The sequence below is a fragment of the Sparus aurata genome, chromosome 5 (genome assembly GCF_900880675.1).
Source record: "Sparus aurata chromosome 5, fSpaAur1.1, whole genome shotgun sequence".
Classification (NCBI taxonomy): domain Eukaryota; kingdom Metazoa; phylum Chordata; class Actinopteri; order Spariformes; family Sparidae; genus Sparus; species Sparus aurata.
The window spans coordinates 33,126,254-33,140,832 of record NC_044191.1 but is presented as its reverse complement, the minus strand read 5'-3'; the positions used below and the strand labels follow the sequence as shown (position 1 = coordinate 33,140,832).

Below are 14,579 nucleotides of genomic sequence, written 5' to 3'. Positions count from 1 at the left end.
TTTTCAGTTAAATGCCTGAAATAAGGTCAGTGGTTACCACAGGGTTAAGATATGTTGTCCTACGACATAAAGTACATCATTTAATGTCCCACAGTTTAATTATAAAGTGCTTAAAAATGGCAGTGGCTAACAACTGGCTAGCTAGAGAGTTGAGACCACGCCCCTTCCGGTGAAACCCATGGGACCATATATCAGAAAAACGTTGGTAGTTAATACAAATTATTTTTTGATCTCGCTTGAATTGTTATAATGTTTTTCAATCCAAATGATCATTTCCAAGTCAATAAAGTCGCAGTTTGTCATAAAACTAATGGAAGAATAAGACTGTGAAAATACATCATTAATTGTAAAGACTACACAACCAACAGTTGTGTTAGTGAAGGTGTCTCTTTGAACATTCACCAAAATCCATAACTTAAACATTGTAGATTTGCTCCTGTATATTAGCTAGCTCACAAAACTGACAAACCGCCCTTTCACATAACACTATTTGTCAGTCTGGTCAGTTTTATTGTGATTTTCATCTTTTTTAGGACCTTTTCTGTGCCGTGTTGGCGGCCATGTTGGTGTAGATGACGTTTAATAAGCAAGACGATGTGATTCACGCAGTTCCACGCATGGTATTTTAATTCATTTACGGCAAATTGCGATTTTCACAACTTTCTCATCTAATTTCACAAACATTATATGTTTACTTCTTGGCACAATTCAAACAGTATTGAAGATTTCGTCTCTTTCCATTCACTAACATACACATTTTTTTCCAAAATAAGGTCCCATGGTACTTCTTACAACATTTTGAATAGTTACAGGTGAACAAATTAGGAATGTAGCAGCCAGCTGGCTGGCTTAACTAATCATCGGTTAATTAAGAAAGGAGAGAGGAACAAATTAGGAACAAAGGGGAAAATGAGACTAGTTAACTAATGAACAGTCACTCATGGAGTGACTAATTAGTAATTAATGAGTCCATTTCTTGATGGACTAATGGTGAACTTATTAGTAACTACCCCAAAAAGTTAATAATTAACTAAGGGTTAACTGCCAGCTAGTTCCTCATTGATTCCTCATTTGTTCCTCATTTGTTCCCATTAGAGAACTACTCATATTGTGCTGCTATCTTTTTTATACTTGCAATTTGTTGCCCAAGCGAGTGTTTAATGTGCCTCAACCACTTCACATGGAGCTTGAAGCCTGTCTGGTGCTCTCAGCGCAGGGCACTTCTGTGACATGAAATAAAAACTTAAAGGACACAGTCCAAAGTTAACTGCAGCACATGGATATAGACCGCAAACTTTAATTCAAAGACTAACGTTTTGATGCCAGAGTCTTCTCAAACGTTAATGACTCTGATGAAGACACACATAGGGTTGAAACTTTAGTCCTTTAATAAAAGTTTGTGGTCTGTATCCGTGTGATCAAGTTTACCTTGAACTTTGTTCCATGAGGTTTTTAATCCTGTGTATGTTTCATGTTATTATGGCTTCATTTCACTGTATTCATTGCCTTCCTAATACAGTACATATCCACAGTGGTGGAACATGACCTGATCTGCTGAGATGCTGTATTATTAGACTTCCTGTGCTGCAGTTTTGAGGTAGACATCTTGCACTGTACTTGAGTGTCTCTCTCATTTTATGCTGGTTTCATTCCACTCCAGAGAGACATATTATGTGTTTTACTGTTATACTGTGTATTAAAGGACCAGATATGAAACGTTTTTAAGACTAACTCCACATTTAACATTAACAGGTTTCAAGGCTAGTCAGAACTATAAAACCAATACTGATACCAAAGTACAATGTGCTGGTGATATTCATGTGCTTTTACTAGATTAAATTATTAATGCAGGATGTGTTTTACTACTTTAACTTACTAGGCTGTATCTGATATTATTTTCAGTATTCTTTGTTTTGGATATCGTCTGTTTTGTTGTGTGTATTGTGTGTATGTAGTATTTAGTAAGTGTGGTGTATTTTAAGACAAATTAAAATTAGATTCATTCAGATATATTGAAATACAAAAAAAAAAAAGTGTGAAAGAGATTTATTTATAGCCGTTCGCATCTTTGGCAGATGTACACATGACTCCATATGTCACACTAGACTCAGCAGTTAGTCATGACTCATCTCCGCAGGCCATCAGCCTGGGCTTTTTTTTTTTTTTTTAGAGCCATGCGGCTAATGTTAATTTTAAATGTATTTTTCTCAGTTATGTTTTTTTTCCCAAATCTGTTAAATTAAGTACTCGGATCAAATTCTTCTCATCAAGCTGAACCTGTTATGCTCTTTGATGTGTTTATGTGGATCATATGTTTCATAGAGGGAGGGTCAGGCCATAAATTAAAGGTGAAGACACATTAGGATTTGGTCTAGATGAGTGTGAGCTGAGGCTGAAGGTTAAGGAATTAACATCCTCACACATACATGTGCGTGTATGTGCGTATTGTGGCGGCGGATGAAGGGGTAGCGATGGAGTTAGGATGTTGGGGGTGGTGCATCGGTCATGAATGATTACAAACAAAGCCTCTTGAGCTGATAAAATGAAGGCACAAAAGAAGTGGGTCACAGGCTGCTGGTCCACTGTCTTTAGCTCCAGGGGCCGTGGGGGCCACTCAGTGGAGCCTCTAATGGGTGATTTCCTGAAAGCACATCAAAACCTCACTGCACGGCTCAACTGCTAAGCTGAATGAATTTCGCAGCCCACGTTATCCTTATTAGTGTAATGCTGCTGATGTTTGGTTGATGGCAAATACAAGGAAAAACAACAACAGTGTTTGTGCTTTAAGAAGGATAACACGCTGATGTACAGCTTGATCAAACAGTTTGGTCAGTAGCTTTTACCATTATGATTATATTTTCTATTACAAACAATATTTATAGTTAAAATATCGGTTATAACACAGCAGCTCAATATAATGAAAATTAAATATTTAATGTTAAAACATTATTGCATAATGAGCAAAGCATTTATTTCATTTTTTTTTGTCATGGTAGGAGAAGAAACTAATACAGTAAATAACTAATAAGACTTAAAGATGCACTATGAATAAACAAACTGACCTAAAAGGACAACACAATCTCATACTGTTTTACTTTGTCTATACGTGGCGGACCCTGCCACCTTTCTTGCTTCGAACATTGTTCTGGGGAACTTATTTGAGAATAGCTTGTTTATTCAGTTATGGAAGAATATATATATATATTTCTTAGTTTTCTTTATTAACTCATTGATATTGTAAATATTAAAATTCAGCTTGAATTTGAGTTTGAATTTATTCCCCCAAACTACGGACTGCCCCTTTAAGACTACCACATTGCCTTGCCTCTGTAAATTGCCTTCTACTGTACTGTACAAACTGACTGTCATTTCTTTTTATTATAGACTGTGGCTCCCTCTGTGGAAGAAACATGATATTGCATTCACATGCCATTAAATCAAGGGTAAACAATCACAGCCAACTGACACTGCACAGCTTTAAAGAACTGCACAGATCAGACCTGAAAACTATTTTGTGGTTGCTGTGATATAAAACTCCTCAGTTTTATGATTGATTGTAATCAATTTAAGTATAAGATTTCCTTTTTTTAAAAATGGCGATTAAGTTAAGGATTCTTGACTAGAAATGTCTTCAGTCGTACAGTTGTAAATCACAGTTTACAGCGCTCCATGCATAGATGGCCTTCTGTCTGTGACCGATTGTTAACAGCATCAAAATCTTTTTCTGTGAATTTGCGGGTTGCAACATCTCATGAAAATTAATAAGCAACTTTGAATTCCCTCAGTGAATCTAGCTCCTGTAATAGTGACAGTTTAAAGCGAGCACCTAGAGCAGAGTCTTCTCAGTGCTTAGTGTACTGTGCTTATGTAACATCAACCCTTAGTCATACAGGCCTGACTCTGACTTTTTTTTCCCAACTAATACAAGGTTGTGCTGTCTGTTATGTAACGGAACCAGGCTCTTCAAACCTCTAGATTGCAGTATTTCTCTCTGATAGCCCCTAACCGCACACATACATGACAGATCACACAAGATATAGAAATGTAGCTGTATCAGTATTTAGCCAGTGGATGGCAGTGTTTGTACTTCTTCTAGATGACCTGTGAAGCGTGTGGCACCTGCTGAAGTAGCTGATATTTTAAGTTTCCCCCCTGGTTGACAGTTTCGGCCATTGCTACTCCATTTGGTATGTGCAGCTTTTCAAAATTTAACAACTACTTGTATGTCACATTATGACACATTCTTAAATAAACAGTATCGTGCTGACAATATGTAGAATATCAGAATCTGAATTGATTCTGAAGTAGTTAATTACAGGATATTTAAGTGAAACTATCCAGTGGAAACAGGTGGTATTAACATTATATCTTGAAGTTGTGATTTACTGACATCAGTATGAAGACAGGTTGTATTTTCACAGTGGTTTTGGAGTATTGGGCATCAAACTGATGTTACTAGGCAACAAGATACTGTATGTCTCCAAGGCCAATCCCAGTATAATCCTGAAGAAGAGATGGAATGATACAACTGTTTTGATAGTTTCACTGTATTGTAATGTACCAATGTTAAGGGATCTTAACGTGACGTGGGAAAACAAAAACATTGTTTTTACCATTGCATTAGCTGAGGATGCACAGTTATGTATTGTTTGCCACAACAGGGTGTGCTGTAGCTGTGAAGGCTTAATAAAAACGTGTCAGGCTGACATATATAACTGGATTATGTAATGGCATCAGCTAAAAGTAGGTTATATTCATTAATCATTGCACATTTTTTCCTAAGCATATTCAAGAAAACTTCTCTCTAAATCAGACATTTCTCTGCCAGGCTGAATGGGTGTCAGTCTAGAGCCGGCATATTCAACTGGCAGTTTAGGGATGACATATTTTTATGGGCTATCCCAGAAGTTAGCATCGCCCTGGTTCCCTCGACAAGAAGCCTATGGAATTTTTGGGAATCGGATTTTGGAATATGGCTGAGAATAATATCTGTGGCAAAATTTCTAAGTGTAAATGAAGTTGCTAGAAGTAAAAAGCTAATGTTAGGCTATAAACAGACTATATTGCAGCCACATGACTTTAACATCACCGCCACTAAGCATCTTACTACACAATTACTGTACATGTTTTCCATAAAATGATAAATATACTATTTTAAAGTTAGAAAGTCAGAATTAATTGAGACAATTTCTGTAGTCCTGTTTAACTAGTTGTTAGCAGCCGCCATTTTAAGACACTTTAGCACTTTATAATTATATTGTATTACTTTTAAAGATGTATTTTATGTTGTGGAACAAAACTTGATAATATCTTCAGCCTTTTGTAACCACAGACATTTAACCAAAAAACACTTTTAAAAAACGTACTGACTTTGCGATGAGGGAACAGGATGTGCAAAATGCAGAGCGATTTCCGATTTTTATTTTGTTTTAATGATTTACATTTTTGCCACAATAAATCCTTCAAATCAGCAAAGCGCTCCTGTCATATAAAAGATCTATGGTCCTGTGCTCTAAGCCAATCAAAAGTGTGCATTGTTGATGACGACAGACCGCCTTTTGCGCGCGAGTGTCACAGTAGACTTGTAGCTAGCTAGTAAAAGTTTCAGAAAACCGATGTGGCAAAATGTCGCTGGCACAGGCGAAGAAAGGAAAAGTTAATGCCGAAAATCGGAAATTCAACAGCAGCTGGACTCAGAAATGTGTGGACATCGAAACTGCTGAGGGAAAGCTCATATGTTTGCTCTGCAATGTTTGCAAAGGATTACAACCTGCCAAAGGCACTTCACCACGGCGCCTGTCAATCTGTCTCCGGTGAGTGGCAGCTTCTTAATAGGTGTTTTAAAATCAATAAGCAGTAACCATGAAAGAGATTTCGATGTGATCTGGATGCAGTAAGTTGATTAAAAGAAGGCCGAATCAACAACACAATAATGCTGCCTTATAAGAATCCTAAATTTATACTTGGTCAGGTCTGTCCACTAGATGACAAGCAAACAACTTTAAAAATGCTTGTTTCCTGGATGGAGTTCGGATCGATCAGGGCTATGCTGTGCTGATACATATTTCCATGACTTGCCAGGTTGTCCGACTTCCTGGCACATTTTCCTCCATGTCAGCTCCATTTTTTTCCTGTCTGGGTATGAATAGACGTCTTACTAAGCAAAATACATAGCAAGCTCAATTTATTTTTAACTTTTGCAATCTTTTTGCTCATTTCTGTGTTTTGCTTCATAGGACAGGCTGTTATTGAGCTCAGCAAGAGAACGACACAAAAGAAGACCTAATGGTCAATGTTTTAATAATTTTAGCTATCCTTAGCTTTATTATTCATATTATATGTATAATAAACCCCACCTGCATTCATGTGCTATTATAATAAAATCCCACTTATATTACATTCCTGAACCTAATGCCCAAACACACACAAAGATCTTTATTATTCGAAAATGACATCACCAATGTAGGTCCTTGGTCTACATTTCTTTTTTAATGATAATTTTGTTTCACCCTTTTACCCTGTTTTTACTCTATTTTATTGTCTCCGTTTTTATGTTTTATGCTTTAAGAAGTTTCTGGCTACTTTAAAAAAAATTAAAAACAGTTACAGTTGAATTTTGAACTTTGTAAATTAAAAAACAAACAAACAAAAAAAGAAGAAGTGAGGTAAGACATGTCAGAATTGAACAGATTATACCAAACAGCTGACATGTGTTGTAAAATACCTGTGTTTTAAATATGTGTTTCATTTTTGGCGCTGTGTCACAGCTTTTGCTGCAAAGAAAAATAAATACTTGATTTGATTATATAAAGAAAGCCTAGTTATGTTCTTTAATTTATTATGGCACTAGTTTTGCAATGTAGCAGGATAAAAAATGAAATTGTGGTGGCGCGCTGTGTCAAGTGAAATATCTGGCCCCCGGGCCCTTAGCTTTCTGCAAATGTGGTTGAATAGCTCTGCTGTTTGTGAGGCAGGTGATGACCTCATCCTGTGTCTATATAGGGAAGTCTTTAATTGAGGGCTCTTCCTGGATATTTGTTTGTGCAGATCTGCTTGTCTGTATGAAAGAAGCCTGACGCAACTGAGTGAAAAACTAGAATGGGACTCTGCCAAATCACAACAATCCCCCAAGCGTCATCCAATATTTACCTCGATAGCCTTGCATCACTGTAATCTTGCATCAATTTGGAACCACCCATAACTGCGTCACCATAATTGAAGCTCACCATATCTAGTACCTGCAGTTAATTGTACTCACTCATAGATACCAGCCACCCAACTACGCCTGATTTCTTTCTACAAGATCAATGAATTATGTCCTGAGAAATTAGTGAAAATGTCAAAGAACAAGTGCCGAGACCCGTCCGCCATCCAAGTTTCAGTAGTTTTTATGTAATCCTGCTGACAAACCAACCAACAAACGGACATGGGTGAACACACAACCTCCTTGGCGGATGTGGATGCACATGATTAGTACTACACACAAGAAAGTTTAATTAACAACTACTAAGAAGTATGAGTGAGTCCTGCCCTTGTTGTCTGTCTGCCACTGATTACTGTAACACTCATTGATTGTACAGTACTGTGCTTTCACCTTCTGAGCATTTTGTCCCTTCTGCTGAGCTGATGTACGACTGCTTGCCAGGTTCAGTTCTGCCATCTGTTACTGTGTGTGTAATCTGTCAATGTGTGTGTGTGTGTGTGTGTGTGTGTAGCTTGTAAGTCAGTATCACAGTGACGTGTCACTTGGCTTACTTTGGCATAAAAACAAGAAATTAGAGGTGAGGCTGAATTAGTGTGTCAGACACTTGAGAACTTGTTAGGTTGTGACATGACATCAACTGTAACACCGTTTACTCTGGTGTGTTAATGCTCCCATATGCTTTGTTACATCGTTGTCCGCGTACTGTTACAGTGTAATCTATTACAGAGGCATTAAGAGATTGCTCTGATGCAGCACACAGAGTCAAGGGTGGAGGGGTGTGAGTGACAGTTTCTCGCTGTGTATTATTATGATATATTGTTAGAAAGCGTGTGTTAAAGGGACCCTGTGGAGTTCATGGCGGCTGGGCGCACTGTTGATGAATCTGTTCACGTGTGCGTCCCCCGTTTTGTTTGAGTGTCATGCACAAGGACACATGTGCAGGAGGAGATACGTAATTACATATTTCGTTTGAAGGTGCCACACATTTATCACTAATTGACAGTTGGCGGCCGTAGACACACACCGCGGTGCCCAGCGAAGGTGAGGAAGAAGAAGAAGATTGTACACTCGCCTCCAGGATATAATTAAAGTGTTTTCATGAGAAACACTGAATGGAAAGATAAATGTGTTCGCAAGATAACTCAGCAGGGAACCTTCAAAGGATAACTCCACCAATTTTACACATTAAAGAAGCACTTTGTGATATTGAGAAGAAATTCAAGTTCAAAATTTTTATATTGACAAAATTAATGAGAAAGTAATACGTAATAGAAATACAAAAAATATATTTTTTTCCTATAACTGAAAAAACAAGCTGTTCTCAGAGGAAAAAAGGCACCTAGAACACTGTTTGATGCTAGAAAGGTGGCAGGGTCCGCCACATGTAAACACAAACAAACAAAGTTTGTTTATTTAATTTGTTTAGGCAGAAAAAACAGCCAATGAAGATCTTTCTCTTTGGATTGACATTACAATTACATAGTGCTCCTTTAAACTGTTTACAGGTCTAGGGGAGAACCGCTAACCCTCTTGTGATGCCACTCAGTGACTTAGTTGCATTGTGGGTAATGTAGGCATCATGTTTTGACAAAGAAGAGTAGGGCTTGGAAAAAAGGGCGAGAGTCTGGTTCTGCTGTATTGATTTTGATCATTTGTTCTTAAACTGTCCATCATGACTCCAGTGGTGTGGACTGTTTTTCAAAACCTGGCGCCTACATTACCCACAATGCAACTCGGCCATTAAATTACATCACTGGAGGCCGTTTATTAGATTGAATGCAGCTTCCTCAGGAGCCACAGAAGGCTTTATACTACTTCACGATTATTAGTATAATCATTAGTAAAAGTGTGTAGAGGTCTGAGTTGTATCCAGAAGCAAGAAGAACATATTTGTAAACACACAATAAAATTGAAGGAAAAATATAAGTAAAGGTTCATGACAGAAAATTGAAGAAAATGGTTATCATGACCTCTGCAAGAAGACTGATGGTGAATTTTAAAAATCTTACATTAACAAACATTTATAATTCATAAGTATTGTTATTTGCACTTCAATAAAAATGGCCCCTTTTGCTAAAAACCTTGAAACAATTTACTTTTCGACACTACTATTTGTGAAACATTCTCTGTGTTAATTTCTTCAAACTAAACCTGCATCACCTTTTTTTAAATGTTCTTGTTTACTTGCAGGCGAAAGCAGATCGTCACTGTCATAACATCCTCGTCCTGCCAGGTTTTAAATTGCTTCTGTTCACTTGGAGCAGGTTTTAGTGCGGGGTCACTAATGAGCTGCACAATTTAAGGAATCTCCAGAAACCGACATGATTGTACAGTAGTTTACATGTATTGGGCGCTGACTGTTATCGCAGTGTGTCAAGCTGCATACATTAGTGTGATTAGTGACGGCTGCTGCAGTATGGGGAGAGGAAGGAAGAGTCGGGGGGGGGGGGGGGGGGAAGCGATTGACAGAAAAGAGAGATGGGAGGCGGGTGAGAGTTTCCTCTCACTCTCCACAGTATGTGATCACTGGTCTGCTGCATTACTCCACAATGCTATTTCTCAGTAGTCCTCCACTCCCTCCCTCTCTCCTCCGCTCTGTTTCTGTGTTAGCAGTAATCTCCAGTCGCTCTCGCTGCCTCACAGCTCTCTGCCCTGCCACAGCACATCTCTCTCTCCCCTCGGCTCCACGCTCTCCCCAGTGAGGATGACATCCCCGAATTTGATGAACCAGCGAAGCTCTCATTCCGGCTGGTGGCTTCCGAGGGAGACCCCACATGAACGGGCTTACTGGACGAGGTGGTGCCGCGTCTAAGGAGCTTGGTTAGAAAACATCAGCTGTAGCAGCCTCTGAGTAAGTGCGATACTGTTTCACTTACAGTCATATCAAAGATAAGGAAGGGGGTGAGGTGAGTGTTTTTTTTGCTTTACAGCTGTGAACAGTGCATCGTTATTTTCTCCATCTCAGCATGATGGAACTATTACGTGACTGATTGATTGACTGACACTACAGCTGAGGATTTATGGACTGATGTGATAGCTATGGGTTGCATCGATGTTTATGCAGCAGCTGTATCTTGTCTGTCAGTAATGAGCTCTATTCTCGGTCACGACACTGAAATGCTGTGTCTTTGTTTGCCCATTTCTCTTCATTGCTGTGCTTACTGTAGCATACACTCATACAGATGGCTATCGCTCCCTGGGGTGGCGTTCAAACTCTGCACTGTTGTTATACGGTCGCAGTGATACCGCTGCACGCTTATATCACACGTCTGATCGGTGTACGCCGAGGAAGTTTTGAGAGAAAGTTGATCCATCACGCAGGGTTTTGCCAAATGATCCCAACTAAGCGTCCAGTTGGTGGGGTGTCGTTGTAGTCGGGGGTCGAGATTCAGTCCAGAGAGAAAGACGGAATTACAAAGTGATTCGGAAAAAGTATGACAAGACGAAGACGGTGGTTGGAGGAATGTATCTCTATGGTAACAGCAGGTTTTGCCATGGGTAGAGGAGAGGTGACGGGAGCGTGCTGCTTCTTTCTGGCGCCTATTCAACTGGATCATAAATAACAGTACTGACAGGACTTCTCAGGACAAAACAGAATATTAATGGAGAGCTTGTGGGAGCGACATAGAACAAATTATAGATGTAGAGATGGATCAGCACAGTATTACGTACAGCAACCGGATAATGATTCACGCTTAACATACAGTGTGTTCATTATGGTCAAAGGTTTGGCAGGAGGGACTGTGTAGTCACATCTGTTGGTGTTTACTTTAATTTGTGTTTACCTGTTTGTGGAGACGGACCAAATTGGTGGTGGTTGCACAGAGGAAAATGAGGGACACCTGCACGTAGTCAGAACCAAAGCGAACTCTCTGCAGAGCGAATCTGTCAATGCTAATGTGAGCTCTGATGAGAGAGAGAGAGCTCTTCCGTTCCATATCCTCAAGTGTCATTTTCCCAAAAGCCTCCTTCAGAAGCCCACACTGATCCTCTTTGTCGTTTGGATTTGTGATATAATGACAGACTGGATTTTTCAAGTGCTTTCCCAAGTGCTCAGCGCACTTTTATGGATTGTGATGAACAGTCAGCTCGGCCACCGCAGATGGGTTATGCATCAGTGTCAGATCACTGAGGTGCAGGTTTGAAGCTTTGGCAGCCCGAGGTGAAGCGGTTATTAGTGTCATACGGAGCCCACCTTGTTATGTAATCACCATCCAACAGCCTTGTCACTGGAGAGTTTTGGTAATATCAGTCAATTATTTTGACTTTTGCAGTAATTTAAAAATGATAACTAATCTCCCCACAGGAACCGTAGACCTAAAAATGTAATAGTCAAGACCAGTTTTTACTCTCTAACCATCAGGCCACAAGCATTCGGCTTTCCAGTAGCACCTGCAGCACCTTTAAGCCAAACATATGTGTAAACTCGACACAATTTCCTTTTCTAATTACTCTAAAATATGTTTGAAAAACTCTCGAAATGTGCTCAAACGCTCTCAGATGCTCTCATGCATGAATTTTGCCACCCAATGCAAATGCACCAGGCCTATTTTGCACCTTGTAACATCAAGAACAGATTCAGTGGATGAGGCTGCGTTTTACGGATTGGCCCGGGTTAATCTTCAAAGCCTGTGGTGTTTAGCAGGAAACTACGGAGCTGGAAAACCAAATTTGAGTCACAGAACTGCTGCAATTGCAGAAGCCTGAAGCCCTCAATCTCCCTTTGCATGACTGTGGTATTACTAATTTGTTGTTGTCATGACAATAGGCATAAAATGCCTCTTAGTTCATGTGGAGAGGGTGGACTGAAAGATCAAACTGGAGGGGAGTATATGGGAGAGGGACTGTGAGCTTGTTTTTTAGAGAAGAATCTGTGCCACTACAAGGTTGCAACAGGTCTGTGATTCACCGCTGCCTACAGCCCATACAGTAGCACTGGCCCCTGGTCACCCTGCAGACTGAATGTAGAGCAACACCATGACTGGGATGCAACCTCTATCCACTCTCCTCCTCTTCAACGACTCTGACTCACAGCCCAGCACACATTATTCAACCCACGAAAAAGAGCTCCTCGACTCGATTGGAAGCCAGCGTTCCTCGGCGAATGTGACTGTTCTGCTGCTGATGAGCTCCCATGAACAAGCAGCGTTTGCGGAGCATTTATGATTGCATGCACTGTAGTTGTAATGCTCGCACAGTCTGTGAAACCAAGCAGAGACTGTGGGATGGTTTTCTGGACTGGAACTGGCGCGAGGTGCCAATAACAAAAATATGGAATCGGCAAACAGAGAGAGAGCAGCTCACTGGTCGAAACCGCCTTCCCTGTAGTTGTAATGAGCTTCTTAAAAGTATACCATAGTTATCGGTAATTGCTTTCAGGGAGCTAATTATTGCAGAGGAGGAGCCCAGCTGCACAGTCTGTTAGCTCCGCTTATTATGGGCGGTCAGCTAGCACTTGAATCTAGAAGGAAGACAGCCAGATCTGAGTCCCATCTGGTCCCTCATGCAAGGATGGCACGCTGCAAACCACCAAGTTAACCACTGGCTGGAAGTAGAAGAAGTTTACAACACTAAATCATGCGGTGTTGTTGGTGTCTCAGCACACATAGATGTATGGGCTTCATTAGCAGGTTCAGATCTCTGCAAGCTGCCAGGAGCAAGAAACAGGAGCAATTCTTGATTCTTCTCTGTCTCCTCAAAATCTTGAGTCGAACCTGGTTTCTCCAAGCAACCTCCTTTCACAGCAACGTTTTGGCACCTCGTCTAAATCAGACAGATTTACGGTAATATGTGCCACTGAGGTAACATGCTTACAGGCTGAAGGATCAGCAGGTGCCAGTGAAAGCTCACCTCATCTGACGCTCTGCTCATGCCATCATCAGTCATTACGTGCCACCTGCTCCGGCGTCATGTCATGCCAATGGAGCTGGAAGACCAGGCAGTGTTCTGACGCAGCTCGGACACATGCTGTGTGTGTGTGATACCGAACAACATTCCCCACAAATGACCCTCGAGGCATGAAGGGATTATGAAAGTCACATTTCTGGAGGGAAATATTCGTCATCTGTCCAGACCGATAATATCTGTTGTCTATCTGCAACGTCTGCCTAGTTTTTTGTCTGTTAATTCTACTCCACGTGATCTTCCAGGCAGTATCGTTACATCCCGCTGGTCACGGACACAATAGACAACACTCAGAAATCTGACAGATGATATAAATGACAGTAAAAACACATAGCAGTTCGCCACGGTCCACATGTTAGCTGAGCTCAGAGCTGAGCGCGTTACTGTAGGGAAGAGTGGGAGGTGAGCCTCTGCTTTTAATAGACATTCTCCCTCTGTCGCTCATTCTTCTGCCTGCCTCTTGATCACAAAAGCTGCCAAATATATCCAGTGGTGGTAAAAGAGGCTGTTGTGCGAACACGAGCGGGCTATTTATAGAATCCGTTAAGCTCGAATATGAGTGCATGTTTGGTCAGCGCAGTACGAATCTCTCCTGGCGTGCTCACTAAAAATACCTTAACTGCGAGCAGCGTACACCTGATAGTTAATCGTGTGATCGTGTTGGACACATTGAAGTAAAGGTGTCTCATTAATCGGCTACTAGGATTATGTGAATTTCTTAATTCCTCAGCGATTGATTTGCTAAATGTCATCCTTGATTTTGGAGCCAATAATAAGATTGAGTAACATTTGCTTGATTAGCTATTTGTATTAATGTGAATGCACCTAGTTTTGATTGCAATAGTCACAACTGCAATCAGATTCTACATTAATTCAGGTATCTATACGTTTCGGTACATTAATTCAATAATCTGCTTTGGCTTTTATGTTGAGTGTTAGGGTACACTCGGACGATAAATCATTTCAGACTGAAGAAAAGATCTATACAGTATGATTATAAAAGGTTAGTGTTTTACATAAGAGCATTGAGTCAGCCCTTCAGTGTTGGAGAGGTTGTGCATAAAGGCTGTTTACTGTCATGTTTTTCTCCCTCTATCTCCCATCCTCCCTCTTCACGCTCTCCTCTCCTGCAGATTAGTGACTCCATCCAACCGACGTCTCTGGGTAAGACCATCGTCTTTGGGAAGAATCTCATTAAAAAAAAAAAAAAACGCCAAACAGCCAGAATTGCCGGACACATGTCACAGGTATTACTCTTCACATGGTAAGAGTTTGTTTCCAGAACGAGCTAAATCAGCCATCTGTTTGTCAGTTTGTCTTTACGCTGTAGTAGTGTGTGTGTGTGTGTGTGTGTGTGTGTGTGTGTGTGTGTGTTTATGTATCTTAGTGTTCCACGTCATTCGTAACTATTTGTGAAAATGGAGCCGTCCTTCTGGGCTGAATCCCTGACAGTTGTAGAGAGTATACTTCT

At 40.4% G+C, this 14,579-nt stretch overlaps 1 protein-coding gene across 16 annotated transcripts in view; it reads left to right on the top strand.

Moving 5' to 3' along the window:
- The first annotated feature begins 9,699 nt into the window (after positions 1-9,699).
- Positions 9,700-14,579, top strand: part of citb (citron rho-interacting serine/threonine kinase b) — a 49,746-nt gene continuing 44,866 nt past the window's right edge. For 12 of the 16 annotated variants that reach the window (XM_030418178.1, XM_030418177.1, XM_030418179.1 and 9 more), the window contains exons 1-2: positions 9,700-10,055; positions 14,242-14,355. In XM_030418178.1, coding sequence (XP_030274038.1) covers positions 14,347-14,355 — 9 coding nt within the window. In that variant the 5' untranslated portion in view covers positions 9,700-10,055; positions 14,242-14,346. Of the gene's footprint in view, positions 10,111-14,241; positions 14,373-14,579 lie in introns of all 16 variants that reach the window. The other 4 variants (XM_030418171.1, XM_030418166.1, XM_030418165.1 and 1 more) reach the window with 4 other exon arrangements.